Source organism: Meleagris gallopavo, chromosome 26 (assembly GCF_905368555.1).
Source record: "Meleagris gallopavo chromosome 26, MGAL_WU_HG_1.1, whole genome shotgun sequence".
Lineage (NCBI taxonomy): Eukaryota > Metazoa > Chordata > Aves > Galliformes > Phasianidae > Meleagris > Meleagris gallopavo.
Genome location: NC_139429.1, coordinates 1,242,044 through 1,263,917, shown reverse-complemented (window position 1 = coordinate 1,263,917; position 21,874 = coordinate 1,242,044). Strand labels below are relative to the sequence as shown.

At 46.6% G+C, this 21,874-nt stretch overlaps 1 protein-coding gene across 6 annotated transcripts in view; it reads left to right on the top strand.

Annotated features, from left to right (window-relative positions):
- ARHGAP32 (Rho GTPase activating protein 32) overlaps nt 1-21,874 on the top strand; it is a 175,848-nt gene that overhangs the window by 95,129 nt on the left and 58,845 nt on the right. For all 6 annotated transcript variants that reach the window (XM_085209455.1, XM_085209451.1, XM_085209454.1 and 3 more), the window contains one exon: nt 9,085-9,171. In XM_085209455.1, coding sequence (XP_085065581.1) covers nt 9,085-9,171 — 87 coding nt within the window. The remainder of the gene's footprint in view (nt 1-9,084; nt 9,172-21,874) is intronic.

Genomic DNA, 21,874 nt, shown 5'->3' with positions numbered 1-21,874 from the left:
GTGTATGTTTCTGTTTGACACTGAGATGGAGCTGTGTGGGACACAGATGTGGGTGAATCTTTAGCCAGGTGCAGGGACACGTAGTGCCCACCTCACATGTCATGCTGATGGCAAGCACAGAAGAATTTACAGTAGGCAGGGAACTTATTATAGAATGGCACGTTTTGTTTTTTTTCATTCATAGCCATAGAACCACGGAACTGGACAGGATCAGTATTTGCCAGCTGGACTTTCCATATGCTCACCACAGACAGTTCAGTGCTGTCCCAAACTCCACATAGGCAGTGCAAATCAGTATGCAGCATGCGTAAGGCCCTTGTGAAACAATGGTGAGAGTTACCCTGGCACCTTCCTTGGGAAATCTCAAGTCTCTGTAAGCACTTGAGATGTGTTGTAACCCCTCCTGCTGTGCTGAATCAGCTCTCCATGCCTTTTGTGCCGGAGAATTGGACTTGAAGCCCTTCCTGTTTCCTGCCTATCTGCTCCCTGCTTTGCACGTGGCCCAATGAGCCTTTTATTGCACGCACCACATTTGCATACGTGGATGAGGGCATCTCTTTATGTACAATTATTTTCTGCTGGCGGTGTCAGGCTGAGTGACACCTCTCATAGGAGCTTGTGCTAAGCGTGACACATAATAGCTGCTGATAAAGTTATCTGTGTCACTGTAACATGAGCTGCAGAGCTGCCGTAAGAAGCTGAAAGCTGCTGCTTTATTTCTGTATTGCAGAGCAGGACAAGGAGGTTGATGTAGATATTCTGCTTTCAGAATGCTGTGCTGTTTGCATGGCACTGCCTCTTGCGTGCAGAGTTCAGGAACAGAGAGAGTTAAATGAATTATTTGGACTCTATCTAGTTAACTTGTGCAGGTTTTCCTCCTGCTGATTCCTTCCAGCACACGTCTGTGTGTAGCCTTGGCTTTTGCTTCTTTCCTTCTTTCTTTGTTGTGTTTCACACTCTGCAAGCTGTGAATTGCCAGGAAACAGCTCCATGTGCTCTGGAGTTCTGGGGGAAGAACTCCCAACCATGTGCAGCTTCAGACCTCAGAAGTTCAGTGAGAGGAGGAGGGGTTGGCAGTGCCCGGTGCAGGGCATGATGTGCTCTGCTCAGACCTGTGCTCAAACTCCTTTACATCAAAACCAACCCAACCCCCTCTGCCTGTTGCTGGAGGTGTCTGTGCCAGTGTTTGCACTGACATTTTACCAGCGGTGTAGCATGAGTGGGATCCTATGCCCTTAGTCACTTAAAGCATCCTTGCAAATGCCTTTATTGATGGAAATGTTTCGTTTATGTGATATGTTGTTTTATGGAGAATGAATTTGAAAGAGGTGTCTTTGTACCTCAGGACCATTTGCATTTCCTCCTGGCCACAATGCCCTTCTTGCTTGTTCCCCTCACTCTGTCTCCCCTCCCCAGTGTCTGTGCAGTGAGCCATGTGGGGCTGCAGGGCAGCATTGGCCAGTGGTGCTCAGGCAGGTGTTGGTGCTGAGCATGGGCATCGTGCTGCTCTGCCTGTCAGAGCTGCATGCTCCGTGCTCTCTGAGCAACAAAACAAGCATTTAATCAACAGCATGCCACAATAGAGGCTCTGTATTTACAGGAACCAGATGCATGTGCATCTCTGAGGCTTTACCCTATGAGCTATTCTTGCCATAGCTATTTTGATTTCCATCATAGATGCGTTAGCTTTTCCCCTTGTGTTCTATCCCACGGTCTGTCTCTTGGTGGAGCTGATGGAGTCGGCATCAGATTCCATTAATTTACCCTCTGGTGCTTAAGAGTACACTGTGTTTATCCCAGAGCTGCTGTAACCAGGAGCCTTGTTGGCACAGCACTGAGCAGCACCTAACGGGCTCTGCAGAGCATGGCTTTGGAGAAGGAGCAGGAGTGCCCGCATCTGTGTTCTCTGATACATTCTGGCAGTGATGCACCAGCTGTGGTCACAGCTCCTGGATCCAGAACTTGGCTTGTGGCTGCCATGTGGAACTCAGTGCCCCGCTGTGTGCCTGGCAGAGCACAACCACCCCACACCCACTGCAAGCTCTGGTCTTAGTGTCGTGTTTCATGCTGTCTTCTCAAACCTCAGGCACTGGAAGTAGCTCCCCCACAAGAAAGAGAGGAGAAAATGAGATCATCATGGAAGCAAAAACGCACACATCTACTTAGGAAAGAAATCTGTAAAGCAATCTGGTGGCAGTCCTGTATTTTTCCCATCTCTTCTGCAATTTCATATGGACCTCTATCAGATTTTAGCATCCCTGCGTTGGTAGGAAGAATAGTTGGTGTTCCCCAGGGTCTGTGCTGGGTCTGGAGTTGTTCAACATCTTTATAGTGATCTGGACAAAGGGATGGAGTGCACCCTCAGCGTGTTTGCTGGTGTTACAAAGCTGGGAGGGGTGGCTGATGCACCATAAGGCTGTGCTGCACTTCTCTGCAGGCAGCTGCATGGAGCAGGCTGTTGGTTAGTTTGTTTTTAATAACAGCAGATACTTTAATTTCATGAAAACATTCTGTTTTCAGACCCTAAGAAGTTGTTTCTGCCTAATGGAGTCCCTAATGGTTGCATCTAAGAAGTTTTTATGAATATTTTATAGGTTATGAAGGTTGACCTTCTTACACATTTGGAGGAAATAAACAGGGGAGACCACATGAGAAAACACTTGCAACTTGATACAGGAAAATCTGGGCAAAGTAATTCTGATACAGCTCTGTGGGACTGTGTGTCTCAACAAGCTTAGGCATCAAATATATTTGGCTTAAGAATTAAAACAACAAACACTGGCAGCATAGAATTAAGCTGCCTGCATTGGCAGCTGAACCTTGGATCAGGGACTTAGGGTGAAGTCTTTTGAAGTCGTGCATTTCTAACTGCAGTCAGAGTGGAAATCCATCAAGGTTAGGCTTGAATTCTTCTTCACAGAAGTACAAACTGGATCCTGCTGTGCTTTGTGTCTGAGAGCAGCATTACAACAGCAGGCATGGATGAGACCACCTCTCCAGAACCGTGTGGAAGTGGCCAGGAATTGCCTTCCATCAATCTTGCTGTGTGCAACAGGATCAGGACAAGATTTTTTCCCCTGTTTTCACATTTACTTTCTATTATGGCATAGTGCATTAATATTTCTTAATCTGACTTATTCTTTTTGTCTAACTGATTACCTGTGATACTCGGGGTTGAATGTCTTGCACCAAACCTATGGCGAACTTAAAAACATGGGGGCTGAGGCTGCTGTGTTTGCAGAGAAGTCTTTGCTGGCACGTACATGAGTGCTGCATCCCCAGTGCTGTGGACTGCTGCAGCTTTGCAAATCCTTTCTGACAAGGCGTGCTTCTGGATGTGCATACAGACAAGCACCCAGTGAGCCACGTGCAGTAACCCAAGGTGGTTACATCACCAAGAAAACAAATTCTTCGTTCTCAGCTAGGGCAACATAATGCAAATCAACACCCGTCAGCCTGATGCTGATAACTTCAGTCAGTGCTAAAAGCAGTTGTTGAATTTCTGAAGCTGGCTGCTGCTGGCACGTAGGCGCCGTGCTTTCTGACTGCCATCTATTGGGGCTGTTCTCTGCTCTGCCTGAGCAAATGCAGCTTCCTGCTCTAAACACACACAGCGTGAGCAGAAATCTGTGAGCAGCGGTGAGCAAACAGCCAGGGTGACCTTTCTACAGCGTTATATCCTGGAGTCAGCCTCTGAGGTGCCAAATCCAGAGCTAATTGCTTCTCAGGAGATGCTGCTCTTTGCTGCCTCGCAGGGATGCCATTTGTTCACCACCTGCGTGGCTGCTCAGGTGGATGGAGGAGCTCCATGTGCATGGATCCCTGCATCCTCTCCTCTGCTTTTAAAGTCCTCCTCCCCAGCAGTTTTGATTCGCAGAGAAGCTGAAGGGATTCCTCAGCTGCTTCAGTCTCTCAGATGGACAAAACTGCACAGCATGCAGGCATTGCCTCATTGGGAGCTTATGCTGAAAGCAAAATAACCAAATAACCCCGAAAGAGACCTGCTGTGGTGCACATAAGGCACCCATGGAGCTATTCTGACCTCTGGAATCTTTAAAGCAGCTGAGGGTGCTGCTATGGGTGAGCACCTGCCTAAAGCACTGGCAGGGTTTGTTGGTCCATGCAGTGATGCTCAGCTGAAGGGATGCTGACTGCTGAATAATCATGCTGCCATAGGAAGGAAGCATTTCTCATGTAATTGGCAAACTTAAAATAGTTCTCTACGTTACTATGGGCAAAACACACTTCCTGTAACCTTTTAAATTGACTTAATGCTTGTTCCTATTAAAGTTAGGCTTTCTGAGCACACCTGTGAGCTGATGGTAACTTGTTTCTGCAAGGAGGAGAATTTAAGCCAGCATTTAATTCCACCCTTATCTCTTGTGACCTCCTTACTTGGAACAGTGATGTTTTCTTTTGTACTCTCTGCAGCCCATGTGGAAAAAATAGGCTGTCTCCCTGGGATCAGTTTACCTCTTTGCAAAGGAGATGCAGAGGAGCAGCCGAGCTGAATTCCACATACAAACACCAAACTGCATTCCTCAGTGCACCTCAATGCCAGTGTTAGCAAACCTCCAGCATTAATCTATCTGATGTTTATACCCTACTGTATCATACGAGCTTTACAAAACTGACATGAAAACTCATTGCTGTCTGCAGTGAGCACACAGCATCCCGTGCACACGAGCAGTGCTGTCACAGCCTTTCTTTGAGCTCTGTTTGGTTTCTGCTGCTCTCAGGTGCCACTTTGGAGATTTCAAAGGGCTGGTTTCAAAGAGCAGTCAGTAAATGGAGCTTCAGGTATAGAAATATTTTGTGAATGTTGCTCTCTTGGCTTTACTTTCATCCTTCCTTCCGAATATTTGTGCTTGGGTAAAGCTGCTATCCTGGAAGTTCTGCTCTGGGGCCACAGCTCGGTGTGAAAGGGATAAAGCAGGAGATGGGGAGTGTGTGGGAATAAAATAAGATAAATTCTGGAGAGGGGGAAGAAGGCCACAGGTAAACACATTCTGACTGTCAGAGAAGTTAGCTGGAAAGTGATTCACTGTGCAGAAAGATTTGCCGATGTAGAATTTCGAATACAATAAAATAATGATTTCAGATATATCAAAAAAAGAGGTTTTGAAGGGTCCTCCTTACAGGAGAACCCAAAATAAGGAATGGATCCAGCAGAGAGAAGGTGAAGTGTGTGATCAGCAGGGTGCTTTGAAGGGCACTGAAGGCGCCGTGCGCTTGGAGGCTGCAGCTGAACAGCTGATGAAAGGTTTTTCTTCTGCACCTCTAAGCTTGATGAGTGTGAAGGCATTTAACTTCCTCGAGGCTTGTCCTGAGGATATTTGGGCCATACAGTTATTTATTTATTCTTGTTAATAGAACAGGGAAATATTTCACTGGAAAATTAACATCAGATTTCTTGCATTTAACCATCAGACATGGCTTTCACCCAATTCATACTTCCCAAAGCATTGCATAAAGGTGGCATTTGTCCTGTGGTTCTTCCCTCGTCTGATTTGCTAAATTGCACAATCATCGTTAATTAACAAGAGGACAGACATCGAGGAGATATTGGAAGCAGTGGTTCAGAAAGCAAAGAAGTGCACTGCTGCTATTGTCAGAACAAATGAGCAGCCGTAGCAGCGCTTTGGAAACTTAATGAGCTTTTGCTATGGCTGAGTTTGAGCAGCAGAAGTTTCAGCTGCGTGTGCCTGGCTGCTTCTGCCAAGGAATTAACCTGAAGTTCCATCTTGGAAAAGCATAAGAAGATGACCAGGTTTCCTTGGAACAATGACACATCCTCTGCCAGGGAAAGCGTCAGCCTTTCCACTGACTTAAGGCTCCTGGCAAAAAACGCTTCTTCATCGTTCTGCCATCTCGCCGTTCCTACAGACGTGTGCTGTGTTTGAGATGAACCCCGTGGAGGTTTTGCTCACCCGTGGCCATCTGGGCAGCTCACTGACCCCCTCCCTCCTGCAGCATTGCACCCGGTGCTGCTCAGCACAGCTGGATGGCTCCAGCACCCAGTGAGGCTGCGCCCACTGACCAGCCTGATCCCTCCAAGCAAACTGAATTGTAATGTTATGAAGCCTTGCTGTTTTTCTGAGTCTAGAGAGGGCAGTTGTGTTCATTTTATGTCCGTAGTTATTTTAGTTGGCTCTGAAAGGCATTTTTCACATGATGAGAGCATGCGTGTGTGTTGTGTTACGCACAGGTAGGTGCAGTTTGCCCATTGCTGCACAGCAGGTGTTGTGGCAGTAATGGATGCGCTGCATTTCCTGCATGTAGACCCAAAGAAACGGCATGTCAGCAGATGCACCTGCTGCTCAGGGTCTGGGATCCACGTGCCATGCAGACAGGATCACAGTAGGGCTGACCCTGTGCAGCTCCAGACAAACAAATGAGACTGTAAAGCGCCTGCTGCTTTGCTCCAAGCTCAGACCTGCCAGAGTTTGATGCGAGGATTATTCTTGGAGGGAGAGCAGAAGGAGCTTCCAAAGCCACTTTGGAGAGGACAGCTGAGAGCATTTGTTTTGTTCCTTGCTAACCCTCGTTCTGCACACACATAGACTTGTGAAGCTACCGTGCTTTTGAGTAAGACTTGTACATGTGCCCTATCATGACTAGCTTTCCCTCCTATGCTGTTGTTTATCTCTGCAAGAGGAATGACCAGTAAATCAGTAAATCACTCTGCAGGGGACTCCTGTAATCACTGCCTTAGCTGCTAGCTTACTGGAGATGAGCTGCTTTTTCTCTGATGGTGAGGAGACCACAGGAACCAGCAGCATTTCTAAGCCCTGCCTGTAAATGTTATCAGTAAAGTCTTGGCTAGCAAGGGCTGCTCTTTCCTGGCAGAGCTGTGTACCAACAAGGTATGTAACTTCATTTTGTCTTCCAAGTTACCAGTTTGAAACTGTTGCCATTGGAGCGAATGGGATCTGTGAGATTGTGTTTGCTTCTAGGGCTGGTTTCCTGTTCTTGGAAATCTCTGCTGCTGTTTGGTCTGTTTTCTTTACTCGTTGCTGGGCAGTTGTTGGTTGCATTCAGTATCACTGCAGCTCTTTTTGGTCAGTGGCATGCAGTGATTTAATGTCATGTAATGCAGGAGGAGGAGGAATTCCACACCTGCTCCAGGGTTTGGTATGTCAGTTCTTGGGCAGTATGTGCAGAGCAGAGACCCACAGGCTTGTCTTTAGCCACAGAAATCAGAGCAGACCTAATGCACTTGTACTTTGTAGGATGTTTTGTTTGGAAGATATACTGATCTCGGTCACCTTGGAGCAGCATTAATGCATATCTATTAACAAAGCAAAACAAAAATTAGACCACATGCGTTCAGGGAGCGTAAGTGAATCTTGAGGAGATTTTACTGCAAGAGCAGCTGTGTTACAGGGTGTAACCATCAGGTCTCCCTGTGCACGTGGTTCTCTCTCTTGGTAGGTATGAGTTTGGCTGATTGCTCAGCTTGCAGGATCTCCATAGCCCAGATGGGCCACTCAGAGCACTGCTGCACTGCTGATGGACCCTCTCAGGAGTTGCTTCAACCTCTGCTTTAGCACACATAGACCAGGAGTTTGTCTAAGGGGACGCTGAGAAGCCCTAAAATGAAAGCAAACGACGTGGGTGTGAAGGCAGTGAGTATAAATCAGCAGCTTAATCCTCAGGTAGCTCTGCTCTTTCAAATGAAAAGCGATCTCAGTTTGCTGTAACTCAGCCCTCCTACACACAGGGACTTCACGCCTACGGATGATTCACTTTCTATTTCTGGAGAGGTCGTGTACAGACTTGGCTCGACATGAATCCAATTGGGTGCACATTACAGTATGTGTAAAAGGAAAGGTGATGCAATTCCACCTTTGTCTTAACCGGACCCGTGACTTTTCCTACCCTGTCTCACATTGCACAGCACTGAGCCCTGTGCACGTCAGGGAGCTGCTGCAGGTGTGTGCTGTGACTTCATGGCTGCTGGCTGTCCTGTCCACGGAGCTGCAAGGATGTGCTGTGAGGAGGCAGGGCCTGGAATTCCATCGTGGGCAGATGGAGTGGGTGCATGGACCCTAAATAAGCACAGGGCACGTTAAGGGATGGAAACTTTTCTCCTTGTGTAAGGAAACCTGCTTTTGATTGACCTGCAGCTCCCTGGAACCTGACAGACGTGGAAAATATTGCCATGTATTGGCTTCCCTTTAACTGCATGTTTTGTTTTTGGGTTGTGTTTTTCATGTTGGTTTGAAAAGTAGCACTTCAAATACGAAAATTGATAGTAAGTGATAAAGTGATGGGGAACCCCCAGTGCAGAAATAAGTTGTTGTTATATTTAATCACATTCGTGGCAGCATGCAACACACTGTTACACACACAGAAAAGTCCATCTTACAGATATGTCTCTCTCTAGAATGCATTTTTGGGTGTAATTAAGCTCACCTTGTTAAAGACCCTCTGCAGTTGGGTTGACCTGCAGGGCTGTACTGCACACCACCTTCATGAGAATGTGGGAATGTGTAAACGTTGTGAAGTTCTCATTGAAAAGCTTTTGAGATGAAAGTTTGCTCTGAAGGGGGAAAGTATCAGTGGGACCAAAATGGTGTCCAGAAGGCAAGAAAAGAGCGTGATGAGAAGGTGGAATGGGAAAAGCCAAGTATGGTCAAAGGGGATATCTCATGGGTTTTCTGGAGAAGGGATGGATGAAATTGGAGAGGATCAGTGTTATCTGACATGTGAATAATTATGGAGATATTTTCAGGGAACAATTAATTTGCAGACTTCTAAGCTAGACGTTTAATCCCTGCCTTGAACACTTTGCCTTCCCATGATTGCTTTATTTTCGAACCATACTTTTTATTTTTAAGCTGTCAGGTGAGATGCCGGAATCCAATGGCATCAGAGGGTCTGTGCAAGGCATGAATGCTGAATATTTCCTATCTGATGACTGCAGACAGGCTCTGCTCCTCGCTTCCCTGAGACTCAGTGTGTCTTGGGGCGAGCTGATGTGGCTGCTGTGCTGTGTGCATTGTCCCATGGCTGGCTCAGCCCTGCTCACTGACCTACTCTTTCTCTCTCTCTTCCCACCCTCTCCCCATTCCCCTGCAGCTTTCGCTCCCAGAAGAACAGAGCGAAGTGATGAGGAACGGCTGTGAATCCAAGGAACTTGTCTACCTTGTCCAGATCTCTTGCCAGGTAAATGCCACGTTTTCTCTCCCCGCCTCGTTCTGCAGCCCGTGTTGCACTGTGTTTAGTAACGCAGCCTCGTAATGTTTTGTTGTGGCACTTCCCTGCAGCATGTGTGGGTTTTTCTCCACTTCCCTCCAGCTCAGCCCCTAGAAGGATGCTGTCTGTAGTGCTGTGACCAGCTAGTCTTAACGAAATAAATCCCTTAGGCAAATAATCCCAGCCCCAGTTTGTGCAGGGCTGCACAGCGTGACCCAGGGCCACAAGCATGCATGCTTCAGTTGTGTCTGTGAGTGTGCCCAGCAGCTGAAGGGAGCACAGCAGGGATGCAAGGGGAGGAAATCCGTGTGCAAGGCTGTGGCTGGTGCTGGTGGTGAGACTGCTGTCAGCCGTGGGGCAGATCCACCCCCAGCAGTGACATCTCTGCTACTGCAGAATCAGAGTGCTCTGCTCTGTTGCTTTGTGCCAGAGTCCCTGTCTGATAGAACAGGGATGGGGACTTTGTAAAATGCTGCGTAATAGGCTATCGTGTTTTAATAGACTGAATGAAATGTTGTTTGTGGGAGACCAATTGCATTGGCAAGTTCCATTGAGAATTAATGCCCGCGTTTGGCATTTTCCTGGTCTCAGTATAGCAGTTCTTTTCATGATTCATCTCAGCACTTCTTGAGCATCCATCTCAGCAATTCGTACTGAACGTTAATGGGAATCACCGTGGAGTCTCTCTCTAAAGCTCTTCATGTGGTTCTGCTGACATTTCTTGGGTACTAAAACAAAGTGTACAGAATAGGGATGTGTGTGCAGCCTGCACTGGATTGCGGGGGGCAGAGTCCAGTGACTTCCAGAGAGATTTTTCAAGGGATTTAAGGAATCTGAAGACTTGAGATATCCTCGGGGGTCTGTAGGACCTGCAGGATATGTGAGAACAGGAGCAAGCCCTGGGAGCTGCAAGTAGCAGTGAATTGCATGCAAGGTATGGGCAGTGCTGTGGCCAGAGCGAGCCCAGCTGTCCCGCAGTTTGTCTGACGCTGCTGTCAGCCCTCGGATGCTTTGTGGGGATGTCTCAGAATGTTATTCAGAGAGCTGATTTCTCTGGGGACAGCATGGTGAGTCTGTGCCTTGTGCAAGGGAGATGCAGTTTGCAGCCAGACTGAACAGAGCTGCTGCCCAGTAGATCCAGAGGCTGCGAGTCGTGCCCAGCTGCTGAGCTGATGCTTTCTTTTCCAGTGTTCTGCTAAACTAAAATGAGAGCACTGGGAGTTGGCCTCATCACTTTAAAGGGTGGGCACAGAACCAGTCACCTTTGCATTTAGGAATCCTTCTGACCATCTCGAATGTCTCCACGCCCCAAGTTTGTGATTCATCTCGTGTCAGTCTGTGCCTGTCTCTCAGATCCATGCGAAGCTGAAGAACTCATGGCATCTGGATTCAATGAAAGGAAAGGCATGAAAGGAGCTGTGCAACTGAGTATCATTTCTGCCGTGGAGATACTTCACCCCTGACATCTCGTGGCCTCCCCTAATGTCCAGGGAAAGATTCCATTCTGTCACGCAATGGATACCAGTGGTGTCTGGATGGGTTTGGCTCCACGTCCGAATTAAATGGGAGGCGTGAAATAGCTCATGGAATGATAGTGCAGCAGAGAGAGGCTTTGGCAGGATGCCTTTGTATCAGGCCAAAAATATCGAGGAGGGGGAAAAAAGCCTATAAAACAAATTTCACTTTGCCTGCCCTTTGGATGTACTACTAGCATTGGTGTCCAGCCTACTGCAGCAGCTTGCAAAAGTCTCCTTGATTTCTCAGATGGACGCAGAGAAAAGTAGTTCTGCTAATTAGAGCTATATCCATATAAAAGCTTTAAAAGCTTTAAAATAGCTGTTTTGCAAAAGCAGAAAATAAAGAATCACAGACTGACCAAGGTTGGAAAAGACCTCTGAGATCATCCAGTCCAAACATCCACCTACCACCAGTATTTCCCACTAAACCACATCCCTCAGTACGACATCTAAACGTTTCTTGAACACCTCCAGGGACAGGACTCATACCCACCTCCATATGGTGCACAGCAGTGCATTTTTGACAGTCTTGGCAATCTTCAGATTGCAAACCTTAGAGAAATAGGCTACAAAGCCTGGCTCTGGGATGGAATGCATTGTAGCACAGCACCTTGCCCTTGTGGACTGTGTGCAGATGCAGTCTGTGTGTTGTGTGGTCCAAAGAGAGATGTTTCCTTTGTTGCTTTACTCTGTAGCAGACAACAAACCCAAAGCTTTGAGCACTGGGCATTGGAAGCATCCTGGTCCATCTGGGCTATGCTTGGCAGACCACAGTAGGGCATTTACACGAAGGAAATTCTTTCCTGCTCTTTCCCATCTGTAAGTTTAATTGCAGTGGTGCAAAGAGAATTCTTGTTTGGTGACTGCTTTGCAAAAGCTTCACAGATAAAGTTTAAAAAAATGGAGATGTGTTAAGTCAGCTTGTGAAATACAGACTTTGTGTGGGCTGCAGGGAGTTGTGAAAGGCCCTTTTCAGCTTTTCTTCTGCTTAGAGATCTTAGAAAATGAACCCAGGTTATTAGCTCTTAAGAAGTGGGAATATATGGAGAGCTGTTCCACGTGGGTTTGAGAAGTGGAAAGGTGGGATTCTTCTGATTCCTTTGAACACATTTAACCATGAAGATTAGCAAATGGCTAAGGCAGTGTTGTTAGTTGTGTTTGAGAGATCTGATAATGGGTTTCCTTTGTTTTGCTTTGGCTTTTAGAACAGCAAAGGCGGATTTTCCTTTTCTTGAGGAAAATTGCACTGCGTAGCTGATTGGTGCAGGATTGCTTTCAGGACGTGTGCAGTTCTGCTGCTGACTGATTGCTGCCATTAAAACGAATATAAATAAAATGTATTTCTGTGATGGAAGAAGGAGTGGGAGAGTGGGGAAAAGAGAAAGAGACTTATAAATACTTTAGAAATGCTTTTCTGGGAAGAGGAGCCCTGCGTTGAGTTTGCGTTTTCCGTGTGCACACTGTGTGCCACGTGCATTTTTGCTGGGAGGGAAACGTTATCTTCAAGGAACGTTAGAGATGGTTTTTCCTGCAGGAAATAGAAAAGCATGAGCCGGTTGGATGGGTGGTGTGAGGGCTGTGCTGGGCGCCTGCTGAGCTCTATGGGCAGCAGCTGCAGCAGTAACTGCAGCCCTTTTGGGAGTGCAGTGCCTGGCTGAGGCCGGCGTGAGGTCGTGCTGTATCTGTGCACTGTGAAGGCTCGTGGACGGCATTTGCAGTCCTTGCTGACTTCCAGAGGGATAAGCAAAGGTCTGATGATGGTCCGTGACACAAAGACCGAGTGCCACGGTGCGCCCTCAGCTCTCTGTGTCACTGCTGGGTGCTTCCCATGGCATCGTACCCACGTCCTGTGCAGGGATGCTGCTGCAGCTGCACCCAGCTGGTCTCAGGGCATTGAGCTCTCAGTCCCAGCGTGGCTTTTCTCCACGTTTCTGCTCACATTTGCAGACCTCGTGCTGGCAGTAAGTTGAGCAGCTCCGTGTTGTTGCATGGGATGCACAGTTCTTTGCACTGTTCCCTGTTGTTTGTTTGCAGCAGCCGTTGCTGTCTGTGCTGTATTCATTTTGATTGATAGAATAAGGTCTCTGATGCAGTGCATGAAGGCATTTACGCAAATATATGCCACTCGTATCTCCCGGCTCTGCCTTGCACAAGATTCCAGCTTGCTATCTTCTGTTTGAAGAACAGTTTTGCAAAACCCTGAAGGCAACCCCATCCAGCATCCCGGGGCTGGTAGTGTGGTTGCAGTAATAAGTGCTTCAGGGCAACAGAGAGAGTGCCAGGAAAAAATGAGATCCTATAGGAAGAACAGTCAGGACTCCCCATCCTGGGTGGTTTGTGGGGAGAGGAGAGTGGAGTATGTGTTCACAGAAGCAAATGTCTTACTCAGACTCTAATGTCTTAAATACTGTTTGCTGATTCAGTCTGCCTGTGAGAGTCCTTACTGGAAACCACAACTGCTTGCAGTAGGATTTTTGAGTCAAGCATTCAGAAATCTTTTGTATGATTTTTTTTTTTTTCTTTCTTCTCTTAAAGGCCTGTTCTTTAATGTATAATAGCTTTGTCTTGTGTGATTGAGGCTCAAACACCTCGAGAACAGTTACTCACAGTGGAAGTGCTGTGAAATTTCTTCCTGTGAAAAGCTACAATTCTTTAAACAGATGGGACTCTGAGGGCCAAATTCTGGCACACGCATGCATAACTGTGTATGTGTGCATCTATCTGTGTTATATATATACATAAGAGATTGGGATAGATCTGTGTGGAGCATCCAGCTGGATCCTACCCAAGGCAGAATCTCTTCCTCACCTTTCTTAACATAGCATTTGCTGCCTTTTGTTGTTTAAGGAAGAGTTTGCAAAACAAAAGCAGTTGCTTTGTCATCGCGTTGCATGGTAAATTCAGATAATGCTTCACCTTAAGCCTGTTGCTGCGTCCCACCAGGGATGAGCACTGGATTCCCCCATGGGTGCAGCACTGTCTGTAGTGGTGCAGCCAAACCAACAGGTGTGAAATGAGCATACATTGCACGAGGGCATGCTCTGCTTTATTGCCTGAAGGTAACTGCAGCAAAGCATCTGGAGAAATACAGCTTCACCAACCTGTTTGCCTCTGAGAGTTGGGTACATCACGTGCTTGAAAATCCCTGTTGTGACACCTGGTACCTGTTTGTAACTCTCCCAAAACATTTAAAATCCTGACTGTGAGCCTTCATGGATCAAGTATTTCTTGCCTGTCCTTCCGGATGCTCTCAAATGTTCATACCTCTGCCTTAAGCATTTCTCTGATGAGAAAGGTTGTTCTGTGTTAGTCAAAAGAAAGCAACCGAACTCCTTGTTCCTGCACTACTAATCCATCACTTGATGTGCTGTGCTTGAACGGTTGATCTTAGGTCACACACTGCATGCCTTCTGCTCTCAGAGCGATAAATAAAAGCGAAGTGACAGCAGTGGGTGGGGTTAATAAAGAATGTATGAAGCTGGCAAGTGGCCTGGATAGAGTGGTTGGGTTGTGTTCAAAGCTCAGGCACTAGCAGAGCACTGGCAAGGTGTAGAGTCTGCTTCAGGCTTGGGTCTGCTCCAGGCTTTCTGAAAGTAGAGTAGCATCTGTAGGGAAAAGAGAGAAGAAATTGAATTGCATGAGAAGCCTTTAAGAATGACATAATTAACATCTATTACTCTGTAGCTGTTATGATAATATTAGAGGATAAATTCATTCATTAATTAGGATGATAATCATTAAGGACAAGGGTCTGACAGGCTGTGTTTTGGAGCTTTGCCACACAGCAGTGATCTGGGTAGGGCAGCACTCACATCCATCAGACTGACTGTGCTGTGTCCTTTCCCTTCTGTAAAAGCATGCTGCACCTTCCCCTCCCCATTCATCGTGGGGTTTATGTGTAACTCTGTGACAGTTCATTTCCCAGGGTGGAAGAGTTGTGCCATTCGCTCACTTTTGTCATTCACAGTGTATTTGTGCTCTTCAGAAGTTAGCTGCTGCCTTCCGTGCTGCAACAGTGTAGTGAATCCAACAGCAGCATCTGTGTGAGCTGCCCAGCCTGGGGGACCCATCCTGCCCTCCATTGCCATTCACAGAGCAGGCTGAGCACCAATAGCAAGAGATGAAAAGCAGCTGGGATTTGCTATTAAAGTTTTCCCATTTACAGCACTCTGATTTTTTTCTTCTCTATTTAAATACGTGTTTTGAAAAAATGAGGTCAGTGAGGTCCTTTCTTAATTCTGTATGCTTGAGATGCAGTAACGGGGTTCTAGCTATGCATGGATTTGGGGTTGAACAGTTTATTGAGCAACATTGCAGAGTTGAATACTGTTACAGAACTGCTCATGCTAAGGTGAATTCCCTTGGTAGGTGCATTTCAGGCTGCCCCTTCAGAATACCAGAGATGAAGGCTTGCTCTGCTTTGTCCCATGAAGCAGCAGAGGCTTTTGGGATTCTATGGTGGTTTGTTCATGTCATGTCCTTTGAGCATTTTGCCTTCAGAAGGAAAGCTCTGAATTACAGAGATCAATCTCCTCATATCTAAACTGTATTCAGTTTAGCTCTGAAGCAAAAGTGCAGTTCAGTGCTGCAATCTAAGAGGACAGGACAGCCACTGTGGTTTCCCTGTGTGAGCGATGCGTTCTGGCAGGGCTGGGGCTGTCAGATGGGGCTGTTGGACCAGGCAGGGCCAGCCACAAATGGGAGGGAGCAGTTGGCTCCGAGTGCTGCAAGGAGACATCAATTCCTGCCCTCGGCTCAGCAAGTGGAAATGCATTGCAGAGGAGCTCTTTGTCCTCAATTTTACTTGTTTGACAACTCCAAGAGCTGGGTTTGGTTCATATCCCAGCTAAGGGGAACTGTGGTGGATGTTCTTGTCTCTCTTGCTTGCATCGGTGTTTATTCCTATGCTGGTTGAACACGTGTGCATTTGTAATGGCAGTTGTGTCTGTTTACTTGGGAAAGCTGAGAGCTGCTTGGGGCAGAAGTTTCATGCAGTGTGATCCTCTGCAGGCTGCAGAGCTGCTTTAAGTGCTGCAGGAAAGGGACTGAACGTGGCCAGTCCACCCCACATCCCAGCACTTAGCAGTTTTTTGACTCAGTACATTTAAGAATGAAGGACTGTTTACCTGAGCAGCTGGGCCAAGCAGGAGCCATTTCAGCTTTGTAGAGAGGAGATGCTGTACTTGGCAGCTTGCTTTTTTTTTTTTCCTGGCTGCAAGATCAGCAAGAGCCTTAACAGTGCATCCAGTTTTCTCTCAAGGAAATGTCAATATTTTTACTCTTAAGGAACTTTTGTAGCTAGCCTTAAAGATTGCACGTACAGTAGAACGAAGAGAATCCCTTTGGATGTCACAGTTGGAATTCAAGACTTGACAACAAAATTATGCTGCATTTAGTAGCTTTCTAAATTGGATCAGTGTGTGAGAAGAAGGACAACACCTCCATAGTGGTTTGTTTTGCTGTGGCCCTCTGTGAGGCACATTGTAGGATGGGAAAGCTGAGGTTGTGAGAACTTTAGGCTTTGTCCTTAATGGCAGAGCTGTTGGCTCTTAACCCAGCATAAGGCAAAAAAGGAAATCATTCATATTTGCATGTTATGTTCTGGTTTGATGGAACATAACATAATTGACAAAACACAAAATGAGCAAGAAGATAGCAAACATTTATCTTCTGATTGCAGTGGGTACAGATTTGCATTTGAAGCATGAAACAAGTCAGTGCCCTGTAGGCTTCTCCACTCCCTTGGCCATGGAGGGTATCTGTGAGCCTCCAGAGCTGCCCACTGCAGACAGGCTGGGATGCAGTCCTTAAACATAACTGCACACTGATGCTTTTGCACGCTGCAGAGCAAGTTTGCAGTCATGAGCTGAGGCTCTGGCAGATGATGGAGGCCGACTTTCTTCTTGCCTAATGATGCGTTTTTAACCAATTTGTGGTTTTTAAAAGTACTGTGTTTATTTTAAACTCTGGTTTTCCTTTATAAAAGACCCCAGCAGGGATATTAGCTATTAAGGATGGCCTGTCTGCAACGCTTTGTCTCTTAGCTCTTGGCACCAATCTATCTCTTGAAAGTGGTACGTGCAGCTGCCAGCAAAGCAGTTCTGTTTCCATTTTGGCTGCAGCTCCAGTTCAATCAGTGCTGCTTCTCTTTCTCTGCTTTCTAAATAACGTTTCTCCTTTTTATCTGCTTTCCTGGAGTTTTGGTCAGCTGCATCTTTGACTTACAGTGGGGCTCTCTGACCTGTTTAATTACTCCAGTGCTGATGGCAGCTGTAACCTGGCTGGTTTTTGTTGGTTTGTTTTTCAAACAGGGTTTCTTGCTTTGAGACCTACAAAATTTTTGCTCTCTGGCAATTAGTTTTAACAAAACCTTGCTTCTGTTCTTTGATCACTTGAAAAAAATATCTGCTGTTTGCTTCAGTGTTATGCCCAAGGAATGGGATGCAAGAAAACCGAGTTCTATATCTGTCTAAGCTGCTGTCAGGGTAGCTGACCTCAGGCAAGTCGTTGTGAAAGGGCTTTTTTGATTTGGTTTGGTTTACTGACCTCAGGGAAGTCATGTCCCAAGCTTTTCTGTTTGTGCTGTTTTGTGTGGTGCTCGCTTACTTCGATGAAACAGTGTTTCTTCTCTGTGGTTCCATGCCCAGTAGATAATAGCATGTTGTGGGCACAGGGAAAAGGCAGTTTTGTATTTCAGTGTGTTCAGAGACCTTACAGTGATCAGCAGATATCTGGGGTTCACTCGCTGCCTTGCTACCTGTGGGATGCAGGTAGCATTTTGGTTCCTGTTCCATTGCAGTTGGTCTTACTGGTGGCTTCAGAGCGTTTCCCTTGTGGCTGTGTGTCCATGTTGGTTCTTACTTTAATTTTCTGAAATGCAGACAAGCTGTTCCCCCGTGCCCTCCCCTTCACCCCCTGTGTCTCTGTGACCCTTTGCTCTGATGGGGTAATTTTATTCGGGAGGTGATTGTTACCAAATTGTTTGAATTATACCATGTCGGGAGAGCAGGGAATTTCATTCACATGTTGAGAGTTGTAAATCCCGCTTCAAATTCACTCTCTGCCAGCCTGCCATTTAGAGATAGGCTTGCTTATGGGAGGAAGATGGGGTGGTTAGGATTTCAAGTGCCATTCACGTGGTGTGTGTGCTCTTAGCATGCCCTTACTTCTCTGTGCCTGTAACAAAACCAGCTGCCACCAAAGCCTGAGCCAGGTCTGTGCTGCTGTCTGCATGCTGCAGGCAAAGCTGCCCTTCTGAGTGCTGGGGAAGCACCCAGAAAGCTGCACATGTCTGGCTGTGGTCAGTTCTCCAGTAGGTCAGAGCAAGTGGAATGATACTGCTGGCATTCCAAGCAGATCTTGGGCAGCCTTGAATTCCTGCGTGTTCCTGATGTTTCTACCTGCAATTGGAATCAGAGAGCACAAGGAAGAGCAATATTTAAGGGAGGAGAGCTGCAGTGATTTCCATTGAAATGCCTTTTTTTTTTTTTCCTGCTGATTGCAAGTAATGGATCATTAGAGCTGAAAGAGATTGATTTCTTCTGTGGAATAAGGCTATGAAGGATTCATCAGATAAATATGGGAGCTCCTGTTGAAGGGCATCACTGGGAGCAACGAGTTGAGCATCCCTCCCTGGGTTGGAGGGGAACCTGGCAGTGAGCTGGGAAGCCTCAGGCTGCTGCTGGGTGAATGCTTTCATTCAGAAGTAAAGCAGCTTCATGTTGCCTTAGCACAAACTTCCTTTACATTTTAAAGTTCATCATTTCCCTAAGGTTGTAATAATAGTGCTGGAAGGTGTGAAATCACCCAAGACAATCTGGTAGATGGTGTTGAGGATAAAGCCACCTACAGCACCAGCTCAGAACGGATTTGATCAGCCTTGTTTTCTGTTTTGACTGAATTTCTAAAGCCGTTTTCCAGTGTGACTCATATTAAAAAGTAAAAAAAAAAAAAAAAAATGGAAAAGGCTTTAGGGTCAAGCTGGAATAACACACAGAGCCCGAGACCAGACAGCTGTAAAAGTCACCGCACGGCCGAGTTGAACCCTTCTGGTGGGTGCTGGCTCTTTCCCAGCTATTCAATACGTGGTGTTCCATTTCTGCAGGGTCAAACTGCAGTGACTTTTGCCATGCTCTTTCATCTCGTTCTCTGCTCTCAGTCTCCACGTGGACTGGTGAGGTTCATGGGAGCGTCCGTGTGATTTCTCTCAGGAACTGAGCATTTGAACCAGAAGAGAAAGGTCTGCTCCTGCCTTAACATAAATAAATTGTAGGTGCTGCAGAGAAAACAGGCTCAGGCCGTGGGACGGGAAGGCTGTGCGTGCTGGAGCTCAGCATAGCACCCTGTCTGCCTGGAAGATGCATTGATGGACAAAAGGGAAGGGTATCTGGGCAGACTTAAACACTTTCAGCTGGAAACAGTCCTTTGCTTTCCCTTACACAGTAGGGACAGCATATCTGTAAGTGTATTATAAAACTTGGGTGTATCAGGTTTTTAAGTGAATCGCATCATAGATGTGGAGGAGAGGAAATGCTGTGCCCTTCAGGGCTGGGACAAGGGAGCAGGGAGCATCACCAGCTGGGCTGTGTTTCAGGAGCATGGAAACTTCTCTTGGCTGCATGTCATCCTCCTTGGGCTGTTTGAGCAGCAAAGCTATAAATGCTGCTTGTGGAGCTGTGCTTCAGAATCGTTGTCCCTCTGTATCCTGCGAGGTGCAGCCCATGTAGCCTTTTCCCATCTGTGATCTCAGAGTGGTGGTTTTACTAATGGAAGGTTCCAATCTCTGGCTCCATGGAATTTAAATCACCAGTTGGGTAACTTCGAATCATTCTTCTAGCATGACACTTCTTGCTTTGATTATGGGAGAAAAATCAGGAGCTCTGTGCAATATTCTGAAGTCTCGCCAGTCTTTCATGATGCATTTAGTCCTACACAGCCTGAAGGAGCACGAGAGAATGGAAGATCAGACTGTAATAAGGGAAGAAATGAACCAAAATTTTCCATTTTGTGAGAAATTCCCTAACTGTCATTGTGAATGTTTGTGTATAATGAAATTCCAAAAGAAACCTTTGGTTCTGTTCGAGAGGTTTTGTGTGTTTCTATGTCGAAGCCAGCAGTCAGTTTTTTCCTTTTAAACATAGTGATGGCCCCTTTTTTGGCATTACTGACATCTTCATTTGGGACTTGATTTTTTGTCTTTGTGAAATGTGTCATACCCAGTTTGTAACTGAAAGCCTGAGTTCAGGAAATCACTTGTCTGTGTGCTTAGCTTCACCCCTATCCTTGCATCCTAGTGGAGTTAATGGGATATCACATGCTTGTCTGCATCTGGGCCATCAGTAAGCATTGCAACTGCAATTGGAAATTAGATGGTGGTCATCCATTGGTTTGAATATGGAAATAAAATAGGAAGGAGCCATTTCTGCTTCTTGGATGCTCTCTGCTCGAGGCATCAGTGCTGCTTAGCTTTGCTGTGAAATACTTTAGCTTCAAACATGAGGTTGGCAACATGGGACGGAATTAATAGTTGCTTTCTTGATTCTGCTGTGTTATTAACTCTCTATATTAAAAAAAGAAACCCTCTGAAACCTGAGAATTTTCAGGAAATGGGAGCAAGATCTACAATTTTTGTACTGGAGGGCTGTGGGAAGCACTGAGCATGGACCAGTTCTGGATTGCTGCATTGGTTCCTTCCTGTACAGTAATTGCATCCCTTGTAAATATGGCCATCTTATTTTTGCTTAAACGTGTATAATTCAGGCTCCAAATCTGCACAAACTTTGTTTCAGGCAACTGTTAGGACAGTTCAGAGCTTTTGTGCGTACACTTTTTAATTTATTTATGATAGGCTTTAAGCTGTGGGTCACTGGGAAATATATTTAGGATGCTGGGATAACTTTCTGTTGGGTAGAAATGTGTGTTTTTCCTCCTGAAATCGTGTTCCCTCCCAGCACACCATAGGCACTGTCCTTTTGGGTGGGATGGAAGGAGTCCCATTCCTGTGAGACTTTTGTGACCCTCATGCACGAGAGCCTGAAGTCCAGGCTGTGTTGGGTGCTGGGCTGCAGCAGTTCTGTCTCCCCACATGCAGCTCCCCTGCCCGCAGGCTGCAGCTTGCACGGTGAGCTCAGCTGTTGCTTAGCAGCTGCGGGGCTGCTGCAGCTGGAAGGAGAAGGAGCAGGGGTTCTGGGTTACCTTCCTGCACCAGGCTCACACTGCGACAGGGGTTGTGCAGCACGAGAGGAACCTCTGGGAGAGAAAAAGGGCCAGGAACTGTGCTGCTCGAGGTAAGCTGTCCTTGCTGGTTACTCAGCATCACGTCACTGCCAGCAGCTTTGCTCTGTGTTAGGCAGGGGATGGATGCATCTCGTGGCACATGAGCAGAGCCCTGGCAGTGCAGGCTGCTCTGCATGCCCTGCCTCTCTGCATTTGACTCCTGCTGTCTTCATGGATGACAGCAAGGCTGCGAATCCACAGTCCAACATTTACCATCTAAATGTTGTGAATGACAGAATTGTGACCGTTTGATAAATAGGTTTGTTTTTTGCATGGGCAGCATAGGAGGTTATGCTGAGATGTCTGGGTAGGGGCAGCGGGCAGAAGCAAAGAGCAGATTGCAGGGATTTCTCAGTCTGCTATTTGCTACACTGGTGACCAGACCACGCTCAGCTGAAGGTCGTGCTGGCAACTTACCAACAGAGCAAGAGCACTTGCAAAAAAAAAGATGGCAGAACTTGCAGTCCTGTTTTGGGTTGGTTTTTTTGTTTGTTTGTTTTTTATTTTTTCCTGTAGACTAAAAGTGAAGTGACTTTTAGAAATTAGGAGGAATTTATGTGTTGTATAGATACTCCCTCTTGTGTAAATACAAATCACTACTTTGTATTGAAAGCAGAGTTTATAGGTATAGGACACGATCCGGAGTTCCGTTAACTTGGAGGAAAATATTGCGCTGAATTGTGGGCTGTGTGTTTACAATTTCTCTACAAGCTTTGGCTGTTAGTAGAAAAGCAAAGCTTTTGGTTGGTGTTTGTGGAACTTGGAGCGCATGGATGCTCTGCCTGACAGCTTCAGTGCTGTGCTGCAGGGCTGGGCTGTTGGCTCTGCTACTGTCCTCATCCTTTCCACGGCTGTGAAGCCTCTGTGGGAAACCTGACAGG